This window comes from Enhydra lutris, unplaced genomic scaffold, assembly GCF_002288905.1.
Source record: "Enhydra lutris kenyoni isolate GAN:26980312 unplaced genomic scaffold, ASM228890v2 scaffoldscaffold13, whole genome shotgun sequence".
Taxonomy (NCBI): Eukaryota; Metazoa; Chordata; class Mammalia; order Carnivora; family Mustelidae; genus Enhydra; species Enhydra lutris.
Window position 1 is genome coordinate 9,014,420 of NW_019154097.1, and position 19,373 is coordinate 9,033,792.

The following is a 19,373-nucleotide window of genomic DNA, read 5'->3' on the forward strand; positions in this document are numbered from 1 at the left end:
TGTAGGGTTAGGTTGTGTACCTGAGACCTTTCTTGTTTCTTGAGAAAGGCTTGTACCGCTATATATTTTCCTCTCAGGACTGCCTTTGTTGTGTCCCACAGATTTTGAACTGTTGTGTTTTCATTATCATTTGTTTCCATGAATTTTTTCAATTCTTCTTTAATTTCCTGGTTGACCCATTCATTCTGTAGAGGGATGCTGTTTAGTCTCCATGTATTTGGGTTCTTTCCAAATTTCCTCTTGTGATTGAGTTCTAGCTTCAGAGCATTGTGGTCTGAAAATATGCAGGGAATGATCCCAATCTTTTGATACCAGTTGAGACCTGATTTAGGACTCAGGATGTGATCTATTCTGGAGAATGTTCCATGTGCACTAGGGAAGAATGTGTATTCTGTTGCTTTGGGATGAAATGTTCTGAATATATGTGTGATGTCCATCTAGTCCAGTGTGTCATTTAAGGCCTTTATTTCCTTGTTGATGTTTTGCTTGGATGATCTGTCCATTTCAGTGAGGGGAGTGTTCAAGTCCCCTACTATTATTGTATTATTGTTGATGTGTTTCTTGGATTTTGTTATTAATGGGTTTATATAGTTGGCTGCTCCCACGTTAGGGGCATAGATATTTAAAATTGTTAGATCTTCTTGTTGGACAGATCCTTTGAGTATGATATAGTGTCCTTCCTCATGTCTTATTATAGTGTTTGGCTTAAAATCTAATTGATCTGATATAAGGATTGCCACTCCTGCTTTCTTCTGATGTCCATTAGCATGGTAAATTCTTTTCCACCCCCTCACTTTAAATCTGAAGGTGTCTTCGGGTTTAAGATGAGTTTCTTGTAGGCAACATATAGATGGGTTTTGTTTTTTTTATCCATTCTGATACCCTGTGTCTTTTGATTGGGGCATTTAGCCCATTAACATTCAGGGTAACTATTGAGAGATATGAATTTAGTGCCATTGTATTGCCTGTAAGGTGACTGTTATTGTATATTTCTCTGTTCCTTTCTGATCTACTACTTTTAGGGTCTCTCTTTGCTTAGAGGACCCCTTTCAATATTTCCTGTAGAGCTGGTTTGGTGTTTGCAAATTCTTTCAGTTTTTGTTTGTCCTGGAAGCTTTTAATCTCTCCTTCTATTTTCAATGATAGCCTAGCTGGATATAGTATTCTTGGCTGCATGTTTTTCTCGTCTAGTGCTCTGAATATATCATGCCAGCTCTTTCTGGCCTGCCAGGTCTCTGTGGATAAGTCTGCTGCCAATCTAATATTTTTACCATTATATGTTACAGACTTCTTTTCCCGGGCTGCTTTCAGGATTTTCTCTTTGTCACTAAGACTTGTAAATTTTACTATTAGGTGACAGGGTGTGGACCTATTCTTATTGATTTTGAGGGGGGTTCTCTGAACCTCCTGGATTTTGATGCTTGTTTCCTTTGCCATATCGGGGAAATTCTCTCCAATAATTCTCTCCAAAATACCTTCTGCTCCCCTCTCTGTTTCTTCTTCTTCTGGAATCCCAATTATTCTAATGTTGTTTTGTCTTATGGTGTCGCTTATCTCTCGAATTCTCCCCTCGTGGTCCAATAGCTGTTTGTCCCTCTTTTGCTCAGCTTCTTTATTCTCTGTCATTTGGTCTTCTATATCACTAATTCTTTTTTCTGCCTCATTTATCCTAGCAGTGAGAGCCTCCATTTTTGATTGCACCTCATTAATAGCTTTTTTGATTTCAACTTGGTTAGATTTTAGTTCTTTTATTTCTCCAGAAAGGGCTTTTATATCTCCTGAGAGGGTTTCTCTAATATCTTCCATGCCTTTTCCGAGCCCGGCTAGAACCTTGAGAATTGTCATTATGAACTCTAGATCTGACATATTACCAATGTCTGTATCGATTAGGTCCCTAGCCTTCGGTACTGCCTCTTGTTCTTTTTTTTTGTGGTGAATTTTCCCGCCTTGTCATTTTGTCCAGATAAGAGTATATGAAGGAGCAAGTAAAATACTAAAAGGGTGGCAACAACCCCAGGAAAATATGCTTTAACCAATTCAGAAGAGATCCCAAATCGTGAGGGGGGAGAAAGGGGATAAAAAGAGATTCAGAAAGAAAAAAAAAAAAAAACAATTAAAAAAAGAAAACGAATAAAGAAAAAATATAAAAAAGAAAAAATATATATATATTAGATAAACTAGTTAAAAAACGTTAAAAAAGAAAAGGTAAAAGTTAAAAAAAATTGGCAGAAGAAGAGAAAAAACGATTGAAAAAGAAAAAAAACATTAAATTAACTGCAAGGCTAAAGAATGGGGAGAAAGCCATGAGTTCCGTGCTTTGCTTTCTCCTCCTCTGGAATTCCGCTGCTCTCCTTGGTATTGAAACTGTACTCCTTGGTAGGTGAACTTGGTCCTGGCTGGGTTTCTTGTTGATCTTCTGGGGGAGGGGCCTGTTGTAGTGATTCTCAAGCGTCTTTGCCCCAGGCGGAGTTGCACCGCCCTTACCAGGGGCCGGGCTGAGTAATCTGCTCGGGTTTGCTTTCGGGAGCTTTTGTTCCCTGAGCACTTTCCGTAGAGTTCCGGAGGACGGGAATGAAGATGGCAGCCTCCCAGTCTCCGGCCCGGAGGAGCCGAGAGCCCGGGGCCCCTCTCCTCAGTGCGCCCTCAGAGAACAGTGCCCAATTACTCCCGTCACCCTGGCCTCCAGCCGCGCTCCGAGCTGACCGAGCCTGTGACCGGTTCAAGGTAACCCCAAGCTTAGAGCTCACTCCTCGGCTCTGTCTCTGTAGCCCGCCTCCCCAGTCTAATACCTGCAAGCTATGCGACACTCAGACACCTCCGATCCTTCTGTGACCCTGCAGGACCTAAGGCCACGCTGACCCCGCGTGGGCTTCACCCCGGTTTAGCCTCTGGAGTGATGTCCCTCAGCGGAACAGACTTTTAAAAGTCCTGATTTTGTGCTCCATTGCTCCGCCGTTTGCCGGGAGCTGGCCCCTCCCCCGCGGTCTATCTTCCCGTTGCTTTGGATTCACTTCTCCTCCAGTCCTACCTTTCAGAAAGTGGTTGATTTTCTGTTTCTAGAATTGCTGTTCTTCTTCTCTTCCATCTCCCATTGGATTTATAGGTGTTTGCAATCTTTAGATAAGCTATCTAGCTGATCTCCTGCTACCTGAAGTAGTCTCAGCCTGCTACTTCTCCGCCATCTTCCAAAACCCTCCTTGTTAATGTTTTTTAAGTACAATAATAAGACTAGCCTTTCCTTGCAATGCCAAGGCTAGGACTCTGCGGAGCCCATTTCTGCTTTGCCAGTAGGTGCCCTGTTAGAATCCTCCTGTAGGGGGCAGTAGAGGGAACCTGGAAAGCTGGAAGAATGGGATTACAACTTCCTGTCTGCTGGTTTCCTGTTCCTCCACAGGGCTCCTCTTCTAGGCTTTTAAGTTTTAATAATCTATCTTCTTTTCATTCCCACGGTCCTAGAACTGCTGGCTGTCTTCTGCATGTACTACCTCTGTGATCCCTTAGTGTTCCTTTTTTGGTTTTTTCCTTCTTTGGTCCATAGCTAATAATTCCTTATTTTGAACTCTCTGTTAAAGTATCTGGCATGGTTTCTGTCTCCTGAATGGACCCTGACTGATACAGTGATTGTGTTTTTAAAAAAGAAAAACATTGTCTTTTAGATAGACTGTACTAAAATATTTACAAATGAAAGTCTAGGACTCTAGAATTTTATTCAAAACAAAAGTGGGGACAAGGGATGGCAGTTAGATGAAACAAGACCAGGCATCTGCTGATTGTCCCTTAAGCTAGGGAATGGCTGTATTGAGTTCTCTAGATTACTGTCTTTTCTTTTGAATATGTTTGAAATTTTCCATAACAAAAAGTTAAATTAAAAAAAATTAGGGCTCCTCTGTAAATTTGTGATACCTTCTCAAAGAGGGAGCAACAATAGTTAAATCTAAAGTTATTTTAAAGTAATATAAATGCAAATAGAAATGGGGAATTTCAATTGATAAGAAAATGAATTCTATCTTTTGCTTCGTCGGATTTTGGGTTTTTTTTTTTAAATCTGAACAGTATTCATTCCATATTCACGCCACATCACACAATTGTAGAATTTTGAAATTAGAAAGTACATTAAAATCAAATCTAGTCCAGGGTTTTCCAAGCCATATTTTTCAGAACAATAGGTTTCTATAGTGTTTAAAGTGTTGCCGAGGGGGGCGGGTACTTAAGTGGGCAACCCTCCACCCCTGCTTTAGTCAGAACTGCTCAACTCTTACCAGTTTTATTTATTTATTTATTTATTTATTTATTTATTTTGACAGACAGAGATCGCAAGTAGGCAAAAAGGCAGGCAGAGAGAGGGAAGCAGGCTCCCCGCTGAGCAGAGAGCCCGATGCGGGGCTCGATCCCAGAACCCTGGGATCATGACCTGAGCTGAAGGCAGAGGCCTTAACCCACTGAACCACCCAGGCACCCCTCTTACCAGTTTTATACGTTGAATGTTTTATAAAGCTTCCTTTGGGGGCAGATGTATTCTTGTGCTCTTAAAATGTGAAAGTCACCAAACTATCATAGATGTAGCACACTTAATCTACCTTACAACATTCCCACCGACGGTCTGTCAGCCTCTAGTGACACGGCTCCAATATGGAGAACCCACTACTTCCGTCTTAACCTAACTCCTGTCAGAATGTCTTCCTTACACTGAGCCCAGATTTATTAAAGTGAACGTCCCGCTCTGTGCCATCTTCCACATGGCAGCACCTAAGATATTTGAAGTCTCTCACGCTCTTCTGAATTTTATCTGGGCCAGACTAACATTTAGCCACGTAGATCAGGGTCCTCCAACACAAATGCGTGTAAGAATTGCAAGGGTGTTCGTTTAAATACAGATTCCCAGGCTATACAGACAGAAATCTGTTTCAGATCTTCTAAGTCCTATTGACTCCACCTCTAAAGTATATCCGTAATCTTTCTGCTTCTCTCCAGCTCCACTCCTGCCAGCACAGTTCAAGCCATCAGCATTCTTTTTTTTTTTAAAGATTTTATTTATTTATTTGTCAGAGAGAGAGAGAGAGAGAGAGCGCACAGGCAGAGACAGAGAGAGAAGCAGGCTCCCTGCTGAGCAAGGAGCCCGATGTGGGACTCGATCCCAGGACTCTGGGATCATGACCTGAGCCGAAGGCAGCTGCTTAACCAACTGAGCCACCCAGGCGTCCCCCATCAGCATTCTTTAGTGAGTCTCCTGCAATAGTGTTCGCTGGTCTCCCTGCTTACGTTCTCACCTACTACAGTACATTCTCTTGAAAGCAGCTAGAGTGATCTGATTAAGGCACCGGTCCGGGGTGCGAGGGTGGCTCAGTGGGTTAAAGCCTCTGCCTTCAGCTCAGGTCATGATCCCAGAGTCCTGGGATCGAGCCCCGCATCGGGCTCTCTGCTCAGCGGGGAGCCTGCTTCCCCCTCTCTCTCTGCCTGCCTCTCTGCCTACTTGTGATCTCTGTCAAATAAATAAGTAAAATCTTAAAAAAAAAAAAAAAAGGCACCGGTCCAATAATATCACTCACCTGTGTGAAGTCCTTCAGGGCCTTCATCCCTGGGACCTGTGCGGCCCCTTAGGATCTGGCCTTCTCGACCTTTTTGCCTTACTTCATTGTGTGGCAGCTTCCTTGCCTTCCCTCAGTACATAAAGTCATTCCTGCTCTTGGACTAACTCCTCTCTTTGCTCGAACTACTTCCTCTCAAGATCTCTACATTGCTGTCTCTCTAGGACCCAGGTCTCAGCTTCAGTGTCAGCGCCTTACCAAGGCTTTTCATCCCCACCCGTTCAAGTGGTCTCCCAGACACTCTGAACATCAAGATACCTTGTATTACTCCAATCATACCATCCACTATCATCTAATACTTTCTTGTTTATCTGTTCGGTTTTTATTTTGCTTCTCCTGCTAGAACATAACCTTATCTATTTTGTTGTCTGCTGGATTCCCACCATTACATTCATACTCAGCCCATAGAAGGTTCTCAACAGATGCCCAGGAATCTGCACTTTTGTAGGCATCCTGGGTTTGCTCCATGGATCACAGTTTATGAAAGAAACATTGTTCTAGGCATTATAGGGCCAGGAGACTTAGAAGGAACTGGCCCAGTCCTCTAGACAGTCATGCTGGCAGACTCAGAATTTAAGGAGTGATGTATTTAAATAGAATTTAAAGCGTAACCCAGAGAGGACTGGCCGAAGTCAAGCACTAGAGGGGAGTAACACAGGCACAGGTCAGCAGAACCTGAAACCCCCAAAGAATCAAAATTACTCTTTAAAACCCCACAGGAAGGCACCAGAGAGGAGACCATGTTCCTCCTCAGGTTTTTCTCCCGTGTTCAAACATATTGTTGTTTCTTAAATTGGGCCCAGAGGAAATGAGTGACTTGCATTTGGAGCCACATTGTATGAAAAATGCACTCAAGGCAGTGGGCTGTGCATATCCTCGGTACCACACGGGTGCACAGGCCGCCAGCAGGAATAGCTCGGCTCAGCCACTGAAGGACCCAGGGATTGACGCTTCCCGTCGCACCAACCCCCTGAGCATATGTTTATCGAGCGGGTTGGTGGGCAGAACTGCTTGTGTCATTCAAATCATCTCTCTTTGTCAATTTTGGTTCCTTCACCCTCTTAGAGGGAGGAACAGACGAACTGGTAACCGAGGAAGGGAAAGCATCCAGACCCTTAGGATGGAAAGGAAGAAACAGTGAGATGAGAAAGGTAGAAGGACCGGGAAAGTGTGAGTAGTGCCTACGACTAGAAAGGAAGACTGAAATCTATAGGAGTGAACAGGAGAAAATCCTGAAGATTCAGTGCATTTAGCCACAATGATGAGGACATCAGAAGAGGAGAAGATGCGTGGGTAGAGTAAGGAAAAGGCGAAGCTGTTACCCAAGCATCGGTTGCTCTCTCTCGCTCTCTTTTCAGCCTTACATGCTGCTGCCCTTTCTGGCCACGTTAGCACCGTGAAGTTACTGCTGGAAAATAACGCTCAGGTAGATGCCACCGACGTCATGAAGCATACCCCGCTCTTCCGAGCCTGTGAGATGGGACACAAAGATGTGATTCAGACGCTTATTAAAGGTTCGTTAGTAAGGGTGCTCCTACTACGTCACTCTCAAAAGGTAGGAATTCTTGCAGGCGTTGTTTGAAACGAGGCTTACAGAGCAGAGGGCCACCTGGGTGGGAGCCTGGGGTCACTCTGAGCTCCACCTGTTGAGTGGTTTGGGAAAAGCCACTTCACCTGCCTGATCCTATTTCACTTCGTATAAAAGAAAAATGACTCCTGCCCGGACCAACTTACAGACTTACTGTAAAAATCTGAAGGAGATAATATACACGGAGGTATTTTGCTAAGAGTAAAGCATTTAAGGGACTGTTGTTACATTTTTTTTTCCAGACTTCTGTTCTTTTTGACCAATGTTCTCTCTTTTGGACATTGTCATTATATTTTTGCTTTTTCAGGTGGAGCAAGGGTAGATTTAGTTGATCAGGACGGACATTCTCTTCTACACTGGGCAGCACTGGGAGGAAATGCTGATGTTTGCCAGATATTGATAGAAAATAAGATCAATCCAAATGTGCAAGATTACGCGGGACGAACCCCTTTGCAGTGTGCGGCGTACGGCGGCTACATCAACTGCATGGCTGTGCTCATGGAAAATAATGCAGACCCCAACATTCAAGATAAAGAGGTAGACAGTCTAGACCTTTCTATGTTGCTTGCTCCCAGATGTTCAGAATATTTCTTTGTCATTAACTAAAATGAAGTAAAACCTTTTCCCAAACAGATAACTTCCAAATTTATCTGTTAATTAAAAATGAGTTTTGGGGCGCCTGGGTGGCTCAGTGGGTTGAGACTCTGCCTTTGGCTCAGGTCATGATCCCAGGGTCCTGGGATGGAGCCCCGCATTGCACTGGGCTCTCTGCTCATCAGGGAGCCTGCTTCCCCTCTCTCTCTCTCTCTGCCTGCCTCTCTGCCTACTTGTGATCTCTCTTTCTCTGTCAAATAAATAAAATCTTTTTAAAAAATGAGTTTTAATTTTTCCCTGTTTTCCTTCTAGTTCTTGTCTATATCCATATATACCTTAACAAAGTCATAATAGAGAATGGGAATAATTTTATAATTTTCATAAAATATATATACACGGCATGTGTGTATGGATGTGTATACATATATATATGATATTTCACAGACCACATTTTGTTCACTTAAAATCATCACCAGTATTTTCTCATTTGGTACATCATCTTCTGCATAATCATAGATGCTGCATATTCCAAAGTTCTAGGACCTTTGTTTAATAACTCATTCAGTTCTTACAGCAACTCTGTAAAGGAGTTGCTATTATTATTCCCATTTACAGGTGACAAGATTGAAGCTCATGGAGCTCGCCCAATTACCCTAAGGTAGACAATAGTGGCAGGGCTGTTGTGGGGTGTCACGGTCCAAACTATGCCTATAACCCCAATTTTAGAATTAAGTAATTTCCTATTGCTGGGTACTTTTCATTGTTATAGATCATGTTTCATTAATCATTGTTGTGCATTTAACTTTTCTTTATTATTTCTCTAGAATAATTTCCCCAAGTGAGATTACTTATTATTCGTATATGAATGTGACTGGGCTCTGATATATACTGTTGAACTGATTCTTTTAAAAGATTTTATTTATTTATTTGAGAAAGAGAGCATTCACGTGATTAGGGGGAGGAGCAGAGGGAGATGGAAAGAAAGAGAATCCCAAGCAGACAGACTCCTCATGGAGCACGGAGCCTGACTCGGGACTCCATCTCATGACCCTGGGATCATGACCTGAGCTAAAATCAGGAGTCGGTTGCTCAACCAGCTGAGCCACCCAGGCACCCCTGTTGAATGGATTTTTTTTTAAGATTTTATTTATTTATTTGACAGAGAGAGAGATCACAAGTAAGCAAAGAGGCAGGCAGAGAGAGAGGGGGAAGTGGGCTCCCTGCTGAGCAGAGAACCCAATGCAGGGCTCAATCCTAGGACCCTGGGATCATGAACTGAGCCAAAGGCAGAGGCTTAACCCACTGAGCCACCCAGGCGTCCCTGTTAAATGGATTTTTAAACCATGTGGCTTAATCTCCCCTCCCCAGCTATGCAGTATTGTATTAACGTCTCTCAATTTAGCCAGTATTGGTATTTTTTGCTACTTTAATTACATTAAGTCTTCAAAAATACTAGCATATCATGTTTTCTAAGCCAAAAAATATATTTTCTATTAATTCATTCAATAAATACTTTTCAAGATTTTTCCTATATGTGGGACACCTGGGTGGCTCAGTTGGTTATGCGTCTGCCTTCAGCTCAGGTCATGATCCCAGGGTCCTAGGATTAAGTCCCACACCAGGCTCCCTGCTCAGCAAGAAGTCTGCTTCTCTCTCTGCCTGCTGTTCCCTCTGCTTGTGCTCACTTTCTCCCTGTCTCTCTCAGTCTAATAAATAAAATCTTTAAAAAAGGATTCTTCCTATATGTAAAAGTAACATAATGAAAAATATATGAAATAATGGTCCTTGTACCCAGGTTATTAGAAATGAATCTTTTGTAATCTGTAGTACATTTTACGTTGTTTTTACAAGTTACCGGTTTCTTACAGAAGTAGTATATGCTAAGCTACATTCCAATTCTGTTAGTTTTCATGTTTTGGATAATCTGTATAAACAGCGTATCATTTGTGGATAGTATGCCTTAATTGAACTAACTAATACCTCCAGCACAGTGTCAAATAGAATAGGTGATAGTTGGCATCCTTAATTATTCTGGTTTTTCAAGGAGAAAGTTTGAAATATTTCACCATTGAATATGATATTTGCTATAGGTTCCCTTATATTGCTAGTTGCTAAGAATTGGGTTTTTTTATTCACAGCTGTTTAATTTTTGTCAGATACTATTTCTGCCTCTTCCAACATGATTTTTCTCCTCTTTGCCATTAATATGGTGAATTAAAAAGAGTCAGGAAATAGTTCCTCTTATTCTCTTAAAGAATTTCCGTAATATTGGTATCACTTCTTTCTTAAATATTTGTAAGAATTCCCTGGTGAAGCCATCTGGCCTAGTGGTATTCTTTGTATCAAAGGTATTAATAACTAATTCAGTGTCATTTGTAATTATAAGACCATTCAGATTTCTAATTATTTTCTTTTCAGCTTTGGTAAGTTGCATTTTCTGAGAAATTTATCCATTTTATTAACATATCATATATATTTGCATAAAGTTGGTCCTATAATCTCTTACCTTCTTTATGAATATAAGACCTATAGTGATTTCCTCTTATTCATTTCATATATTGGTAGTGTGTGTTGTCCCTTTTCTTTTTAAAAAAAATTTTTCATCTTATTCATCTTTTCAAAGGACTTACTTCTTTGTTGATTTTCTATATTTTGTGTTGTTTACTATTTCATTGGTGTTTACTCTTTATTATTTCCTGCCATCTACTTCCTCAGGTTGAATTTACTATTTTTTTAAAAGATTCTTTTGCTAGAAGTTTAAATCATTGATTTTTCAATATTCATTTCCAGTATATGTATTTAATCATGCTTCTTATTCTAAGCACTGCTTTAACTTTATCCTAAAAGTTTAGATAAGTTGTACCATCACTATTATTCAGCTCAAATATTTTCTAGTTCCTATTCCGATTTGTTACTTAACCCATAGGTTATTGAGAAGCATATTGCTTAATTTCCAGACGGTTAGGCATTTCCTCGTTATCTTTTGGCAAATGATTATATTGGTTTCCTCTTGCTGTTATAATAAATTACCACAAACTTAGTGGCTTAGAACAACACAAGTTTTTTATCTTACTCTTCTGGATGTTGAAAATTCCAAAATGGGTCTCACTGGGCTAAAAATCAAAGTGTTGGCAAGACTGTGTTCCTTTTGGAAGCTCTAGGGGAGAAGCTCTTTCTTTTGTTTTTCCAGCTTCTCGATGCTGCCGTCATTCCTTCGCTTGTGGTCTCATTCCCCCATCGTCAAACCTAGCAGTGACTGACCGAGTCTCTCTCATACTGCGTCACCCCTCCTTCTCTTACAAGGACCCTTATGATTACATTGGGCCTATGCGGATAATCCAGGATAATCTCCCCATTAGCAAAATTAATTCCATCTGTAATCTTAAATTTCCCCTTTCCAATAACACAACACAGTTACAGATTCTAGAGATTAGAACGTAGACCTTTGCAAAGGCATTTATTCTGTCTAGCACACTGATTTGTAACTTAAACTTTACTGTGGTCAAAAAACAGTCATAATAACAGAATTTTTTATTTTATTTTCTTTCAGAATTATTTTAATCCTTCAAAGTCCTTTAGGACTCTCTTTGTGGCCCAGTATATGATTGATTTTGGTAAATGCTCTATGTGCACTTGAAAAGAATACTAATTGTGTCATAGTTGGATGCAACATTTTATATGTATCATTTAGGTCAAAGTTTTTTACTGTATTGTTCAGGTCTTCTGTATCTTTACTGTCCTTTCATTTATTTGTTCTATGAACTATTATAAAAGATGGGTTAAAAATCTCTCACTGATTATGGATTTGACCATATCCCCTTCTAATTTTGTCATTTTTTGTTCTGTATGTTTAAAAGCTGTGTTAGTGAATGCATACAGATTTAGGGTTGTGGTATCTTCCTCTCTGATTCCTTTAAAACTATGAAATAGCCCTCTTGTATCTCTAACAATGCTTCATGCCTTCTTTATCTTTCATGATATTGAATTGTTTTAAGAATACAGGTCATTTATTTTTGTAGAATCTCACTCCACTTGAGTTTGCCTTATGATTCCTCATAATTAGATTTATGTTTAACATTTTTGGTTAGAATGTTATACGAGTGATATTGAATCCTTCTCAGGGTATCACCTCTGGAAACACATGGTCCCTCTTAACATGATATTAGTTTTGATCAGTTAGTTAAGATACCATCCATTTTCTCCACTGTATATTTAATATTTTCCCCTTTTGTAATTAAGCAGTTTGGGAGAATTATTTGTATTTTTGAGTTAGCATCGATAACTATGTGTGCAAAAATACCTATTCCAGATATACCTGATTTTTCTTTGTGCTTATAGGGAAGAACAGCTTTGCACTGGTCCTGTAACAACGGATACCTTGATGCCATTAAATTACTACTAGACTTTGCTGCTTTCCCTAATCAGATGGAAAACAATGAAGAAAGGTAAGCTGTTGACAAAAAGAATGTGTTTCCGTTCAACTCACTTCCTTTCTGCTCTATTAAAAAACTTCAAGTTGAGATACTAGTTCAGAAGTACTAGGTATACTCATAAGGAAATGTTACACAAAGAAATCCTAAACCAGAAGGAAAGAATGAAAGTTCATGTAGTGTTGATTTAGAATCATGGGATTTTATAGTTATTCAGAATTTCAGATTTACCTCTGGCAAGCTCACAAACTACAGAGGAGGGAATGTGTTCTTGTGGCTTGTGGCTCCATCAGGGAAGTCCTGATGGACCGGGCCTAAGAATGGGTCATATGTTCAAGACATTTCTCTGGATGAACAGGATCTTATCAGGTAGTAGACAGAGATGCCACCATGTGGCATGAAGAGACAAGGAGAAGGTGGGGTGACTGACTAACACAGGATTCACAGAGCTAGGCTGGAGTTATGCCCAAGGGCCCAAGCCCCTTAAAAAGGACCGGACACAGTGCAAAGTCTAAGCAGGAAAGGTTCTTGGCGGGCTTGGGTCTAAGAAGATTCTGATCATCTGTAGGTGACAACCAAATTTGTGATGAGACTTCCACACCTGAGCTCCACTCAGTCAGGTCTGTGCCTTGGTTGTCATTGTTTGGGGCTGCTATAACTGCAGCGGTTCTCCCTCTGACACCGTGCCCCTCCCCCAGAGCCACCACCACTTCTTGCAGGAGATGACAGATCTTGTGAAGAAGGGGGAGTTTTCTCTAGGCCACCTGCCTCCAGAAACCTGCTCCTCCTTTCTGGACTGAACCCCTTTATCTCTCCCACTTCTTTTGGAACCTCTCCCCATTAGTGATGGCCTCCAGTTATTTTCTGAGGTTTGTCTTCTCTGCCTGTAAAGCCCTCCTTCTCTGGGAGGGTCCACACTGCCCCATTTCCTCTTGCTCACAGGTCTTGTTTTCATGGTCTGGCATCCATCCTCACACTGACGCTGACACCGTGCTGAATGGTCACTGACAGACTCGCTGATAAATCCTACGCCGGTCCCTCTGTCCACTCTCACCGACCTGTTTGTGTCACCTGGTTCTGTTGACCCCCCTTCTTTACCGTACTGGGATTGTATCTTCTCTAAGCTTCCTCAACAGTATATTTTCCTGATTCTCTGCCAGTCATGTCTGCTCCTTCTCCATTTATTTTAGCTCCTGTTCCATTTTTTATTTTTTATTTTTTTTAAATATAAACTCTTCAGGGACTGGGTCTTTTCTCTCAAGCCCATCTCCTTGGGCTCTCTGACCTACCACCGAGGCTTCGGGAGTCACCTGGGGGCCGGTGAGTTCTAAATCTGTCCTTCAGGCTCAGTGTCTCTCCTCAGTCCCCACTGCCATCTCTTCATGACCATCACAGTCATCTAATCTTGCCCTCTGGCGCATTCCTGGGACTGTCACAATGCTTCCTCCCTGTATTCCTCCCTTCGAACTTGCTCCTATTCAGTTCATCTGCTTCCAAAGTAGCCTCCCTAAATCACATTTCTAATGTAATTATTAGTCATGTCCTTCCTCCATTCAAACGCAGTCTCGCCTGAGAGGATTGTTCTGATCCCAGAGGCATGTGTTCCAAACAGTGTTCTCCCCTACACTGTGAATTCATATAGCACTTGGCACATTTCGCTTTATATTATAATTTTATGTAAACTGTCTTCCATATTAGCGGAGAACTCCTGAAGACCATTGTCATCTCTGTGTTGCTCACAGTACTTTTCAGGAAGTAGATAGTCAGTAAAGAACTGCTGCGTTGTTAGGCTCCCAGTACCGTCCCCTGCCAAATGCCTGCATTAGAAACTTCTGGAATTTTTTGAGTACATACAGAATTAAATAAATCAGACTAGTATGCCTAACTTTGAGAAGGGTTATATAAAGAACTCTCTCTATTATCGTCAAATGACAACTGTAAAGCCAAAAAGACTCGAAGATTTGGACATTCAAGGAAGCTGGAACGCCAAGCAGAATCCTCAGGGCTGAGGTTTTGACATTAAACTAGATACGTGAAAGAGCAGATTTCTCTCTTTGAAACACTAAAAAAACAGAAAAGGGAAAGATTTAAGAATCCTATGAATTAGTGGTGATTTATTTCTATTATAAAGGATTTATTCTCTAACAGTATTTACTGCCTGGCTCCTGTTTTCTTAGGAAACAATAAAAACGTTTATTTTTGTAATTCAAGTCCCGTTTCTATGGTAAGACGTGAATTTTAGGCCTAGGAAAGAATATGAGTTTACGATGCTTACTGCCTCCTAGAGTAAACGTATGTTAATTACAGACCAAAAGACCACAGGAAAAATCCTCCTAACTGTACTTGCCAATCTACAGATGAAGCTGGACAGTGTCAATATCCCAGCTTCCTCTAATGTTTCATCAGCAATGCACCTTGATGTACAAATGTCAGAACCTGACACTGCCTTTTATGTTTATTGACATTCCAGTTTAGGCATTCCCCTCATGCCATCAGACCAGTGCTGCTTGGCAAGTCCAATTGTATCTTGTATCTGGTCTTTATCTACATTGTTTCTTGACTGGTTACCATCAGTGTAGTGCTAATTTTTACTTCTCATGCATTGACACCAACCACTGAATGTGCACCGTATAGACGTAATTTTTGCCAACTACTGCTGGCTTTCAGTCAATAACTATCTGACAGCCACCCTCCCAACATCGATGGGAATATTCACAGCACTTGAATGTTTCTAAATTGAATCTGGAGTGAAGAAAGATTCAGTAGTAATAGTTACAGCACGTTCAGTGCCTAAACACTAAGGCATAAACTTCAGTCTTAAAATCTTTCAAGATATTTGGACTGTGTTTCCCTAAATCAAAAATTGACAGAGAATCCTAATTTGAATAAACCAATTATAAAAACTTTTTTGAGAAAATCGGGGAAATTTGTATTTGGAATAGGTACTAGATTTTGCTGAGGAATTCCTGTTAATTTTGTTAATACCATAATGACATTGTGCTTATGTCCGTATTACTTATTGATGAATACTGAAATGCACAGACATTAAATGATAGAGGAATTTTAGAATTTGCCTTAAAGCAGTTGAGCAAAAATAATAAGGAAGGGGCTAGAGGAAGCAAATTTGGCAGAAATGTTGCTAACTGTTAAATTTGGGTAATAGGCATATAAATGATGATGCTATTCTCTCTACTTTTGTTTATGCTTGAAGTTTCTCATAATAAAAATACAGTTTTTCCATGATAAAGATATTTAAAACATTTGAAATGCAATTTTCCGTCCATAAGCCCTGAGAGATATAGTAAAAGCAGAGGTCAGGCCTTACTTTCATAAACCAGATTTTGATAATCCTGCTTGTATATTGTGTGATAGATGCCCCGTATTAGTAATTATAGAAAAGATGACCAAGCTTACTACATACATATGTTATTTGCACGTTGGTTTGAGAAGCACTTTAATTCTGTTAGAGATTTATACTCAAAAACTGATAGACATCTGTGGAAGGATGACTGAACAGGGAGTCGTATGGTCTTAGTTTGGGTCTGGGTTCTGCAGGGAACTAGTTACATAACCTTCTGCAAGTTGCTTAATCGTTCTGGGTCTGTTGACTCATTTATAAAAGGAAGGTGATAGACTAAATGACCTCTCAAATTCCATTTAGCTCTACTATCATGGAGTCCTGTGACTCTGATAATTTTTTCCATTGGGGAGAGTACAGTCATGAAAGGCATTTTAAAATACATAGTGATTACATTTCATCACCGTATCACCATAGTGTACACCTGAAACTAATTTAGCATTCTATGTTTATGACACTGGACTTAAAATTTTAAAATAGTAACAAAACTTTTCCAAATAGATTATATAGTAAAAATTTTTTAAGTTCTTCTGAATTTACAAGATGCCATCTACTTAGGAATAATGTTTCTTTGGGGAACCTGGGTGGTTCAGTCATTAAGCGTCTTCCTTCCACTCAGGTCATGATCCCAGGGTCCTGGAAATGAGCCCTGAGCCCCCCATCTGGCTCCCTGCTCAGCGGGAGGCCTGCTTCTCCCTCTCCCACTCCCTCTGCCTGTGTTCCTTCTCTTGCTGTGTCTCTCTCTGTCAAATAAACAAATAAAATCTTTTAAATAAATTAATAATGTTTTAAAGTTTATGCAGGCACCTCTGCTTTCTGGCCTTCTGATCCCTGGAGAGGAGAGGCAAATCAAGATGTCCTAAAATGAGAGTTTCTTAATTGTAGTATTTGGGACTTCTTTCTGAATTTGGTTTCCTTCTAGAAGTGACCAAATCACCCTTTTGCTTATATTGAGAAATTGCCTCCTTTTATGTCTGACCGATTGTCCGGTGACTTTTGAAAAGAGAAAATTTCTATAATCACTGGACGATTTTCTGTGTCTAATCGTGCATCCGTATAATCATCAGTGTTTCTACCTCATAAATCAGCTGATGATGTCTTCCTAGCACCTCTGACTGCACTGGACTAGTCACACCCACCCAGACAGGACTCATCCCTGGCAGCCATCTGGCGGTCGTAACTACTAGTTTGGGTCCTATGGAAATGATATTGATGACGTGCAACCACAGTGTCACCAACCCTGCGGCAAGGGTGTCCTAGCATAAGAACAACAGCAGCTGACATTTATTAATGGCCTCTTTTATGCCAGGCACAGTATTATCCTCTTCGTACTTATTATTTCCTTTCCTTCTTGTGCCAAGTCTGCAATGAGGAAAGGTAAGCGGGTTAAGAAGTGGCAGCGTTACCATTGCTGGAAGGTAGAACTGGGTTGTTTGTTTGTTTGTTTGTTTGTTTTTAACTTCAATTTTTGTATTTTTTGCACTGTTGGAATTCTTTAAATATGTGTCATGATTGCAAAGTAACCATTTTAAAAAGTAATACCTGCCCAGATAATAATATTGGTTAATTCTAAGGGTGAGAATACAGATGACCATTATGTTCTTCTGTGTATTTATCTGATTATTTTGTATTTCTAAAAATAGAGAAGATATATTGTAAGAAAGGAATTTGCCTAAAATTATGCATCTAGAAAGTAGCCAGTTAAGATTAAAATATACAGGGGCACCTGGGTGGCTCAGTGGTTAAAGCCTCTGCCTTCGGCTCAGGTCATGATCCCAGGGTTCTGGGATCGAGTCCCGCATCGGGCTCTCTGCTCAGCAGGGAGCCTGCTTCCTCCTCTCTCTCTGCCTGCCTCTCTGCCTACTTGCGATCTCTGTCTGTCAAATAAATAAATAAAATCTTTAAAAAAAAAAAAGATTAAAATATACAACCATCTGACAATACAACTCATCTTTTCTAAATAATATATTTGTAAAAAAAGGTATGCACAGTGTATAAAATGTAAAAGGCATGAAAACTAAGTGTCCCTCCCTCCGGCCTCAGCATCCTTCCCAGGGACATCACTGCCACAAATTTCTTGGTAAACTTCTAGAGATATCTTTTACATAGATAAGAATACAGAGATATGTTCTTTTTCATACAAAGGGAGCATGCCATAATACTGCTCTGGGTTTTTTAAAGATTTATTTATTTTAGAGAGGGAGAGACCTGGGAGGAGGGGCAGAGGGAAAGAGAGTCTTTGTTTGTTTACTAACATAATGTATTACTTGTTTCAGGGGTACAGGTCTGTGATTCATCAGTCCCACACAATTCACAGCACTCACTACAACACATACCCTTCCCAATGTCCCTCACCCAGCCACCCCATCACTCCCAACCCCCTACACTCCAGCAACCCTCAGTTTGTTTCCTGAGATTAAGAGTCTCTTACGGGTTTGTCTCCTTCTCTGGTTTCATCTTGTTTCATTTTTTCCTCCCTTCCCCTATGATCCTCTGCCTTATTTCTCAAATTCCACATATCATTGAGATCATATGATAACTGTCTTTCTCTGATTGACTTATTTCGCTTAGCATAATGCCTTCTGGTTCCATCCATGTTTTTGCAAATGGCAAGGTTTCAGTTTTTGTTGGCTGCATAATATCCCGTTGTGTATGTATACCACATCTTCTTTATCCATTCATCTGTTGATGGACATCTAGGCTCTTTCCATAGTTTGGCTGCTGTGGACATTGCTGCTATAAACATTCAGGTGCACGTGCCCCTTCAGATCACTACATTTGTATCTTTGGGGTAAAGTTCAGTGGCTGGGTTGTAAGGTAGCTCTATTTTCATGTTTTTGAGGAACCTCCCTACTGTTTTCCAGAGTGGCTGCACTAGCTTGCATTCCCACCAACAGTGTAGGAGGGTTCCCCTTTCTCCACATCCTCGCCAGCATCTGTCATTTCCTGACTTGTTAATTTTAGCCATTCTGACTGGTGTGAGGTGGTATCTCACTGTGGTTTTGATTTGTATTTCCCTGATGCCGAGTGATGTGGAGCACTTTTTCATGTGTCTGTTGACCATCTGGATGTCTTCTTTGCAGAAATGTCTGTTCATGTCTTCTGCCCATTTCTTGATCAGATTATTTTTTCCTTGGGTCTTGAGTTTGGTAAATTCTTTACAGATTTTGAATACTAACCCTTTATCTGATATGTCATTAGCAAATATCTTTTCCCATTTTGTCAGTTGTCTTTGGTTTTGTTGACCATTTCCTTTGCTGTGCAAAAGCTTTTTATCTTGATGAAGTCCCAATAGTTCATTTTGGCCCTTGCTTCCCTTGCCTTCGGCGATGTTCTTAGGAAGAAGTTGCTGCAGCTGAGGTGGAAGAGGTTGCTGCCTGTGTTCTCTTCTAGGATTTTGATGGTTTCCTGTCTCACATTTAGGTCTTCCACCCATTTTGAATTTGTCTTTGTGTGTGGTGTAAGAAAGTGGTCCAGTTTCATTCATCTACATGTGACTGTCCAATTTTCCCAACACTCTTGTTGAAGAGACTTTTTTCCATTGGACATTCTTTCCTGCTTTGTCAAAGATTAGTTGACCATAGCGTTGAGGGTCCATTTCTGGGTTATCTATTCTGTTCCACTGATCTATGTGTCTGTTTTTGTGCCAGTACCATACTGTCTTGATGATGACAGCTTTGTAATAGAGCTTGAAGCCTGGAATTGTGATGTCACCAATTTTGGTTTTCTTTTTCAAAATTCCTCTGGCTATTCACAGTCATTTCTGGTTCCATACAAATTTTAGGGTTATTTGTTCCATTTCTGTGAAGAAAGGTGAT

The 19,373-nt window shown here is 40.6% G+C and overlaps 1 protein-coding gene across 1 annotated transcript in view; it reads left to right on the forward strand.

Annotated features, from left to right (window-relative positions):
- LOC111146079 (inversin) overlaps nucleotides 1-19,373 on the forward strand; it is a 173,571-nt gene that overhangs the window by 99,780 nt on the left and 54,418 nt on the right. The window contains exons 9-11 of the mRNA XM_022501461.1: nucleotides 6,944-7,099; nucleotides 7,481-7,710; nucleotides 12,106-12,212. Of these exons, the coding sequence (XP_022357169.1) occupies nucleotides 6,944-7,099; nucleotides 7,481-7,710; nucleotides 12,106-12,212 (493 nt within the window). The remainder of the gene's footprint in view (nucleotides 1-6,943; nucleotides 7,100-7,480; nucleotides 7,711-12,105; nucleotides 12,213-19,373) is intronic.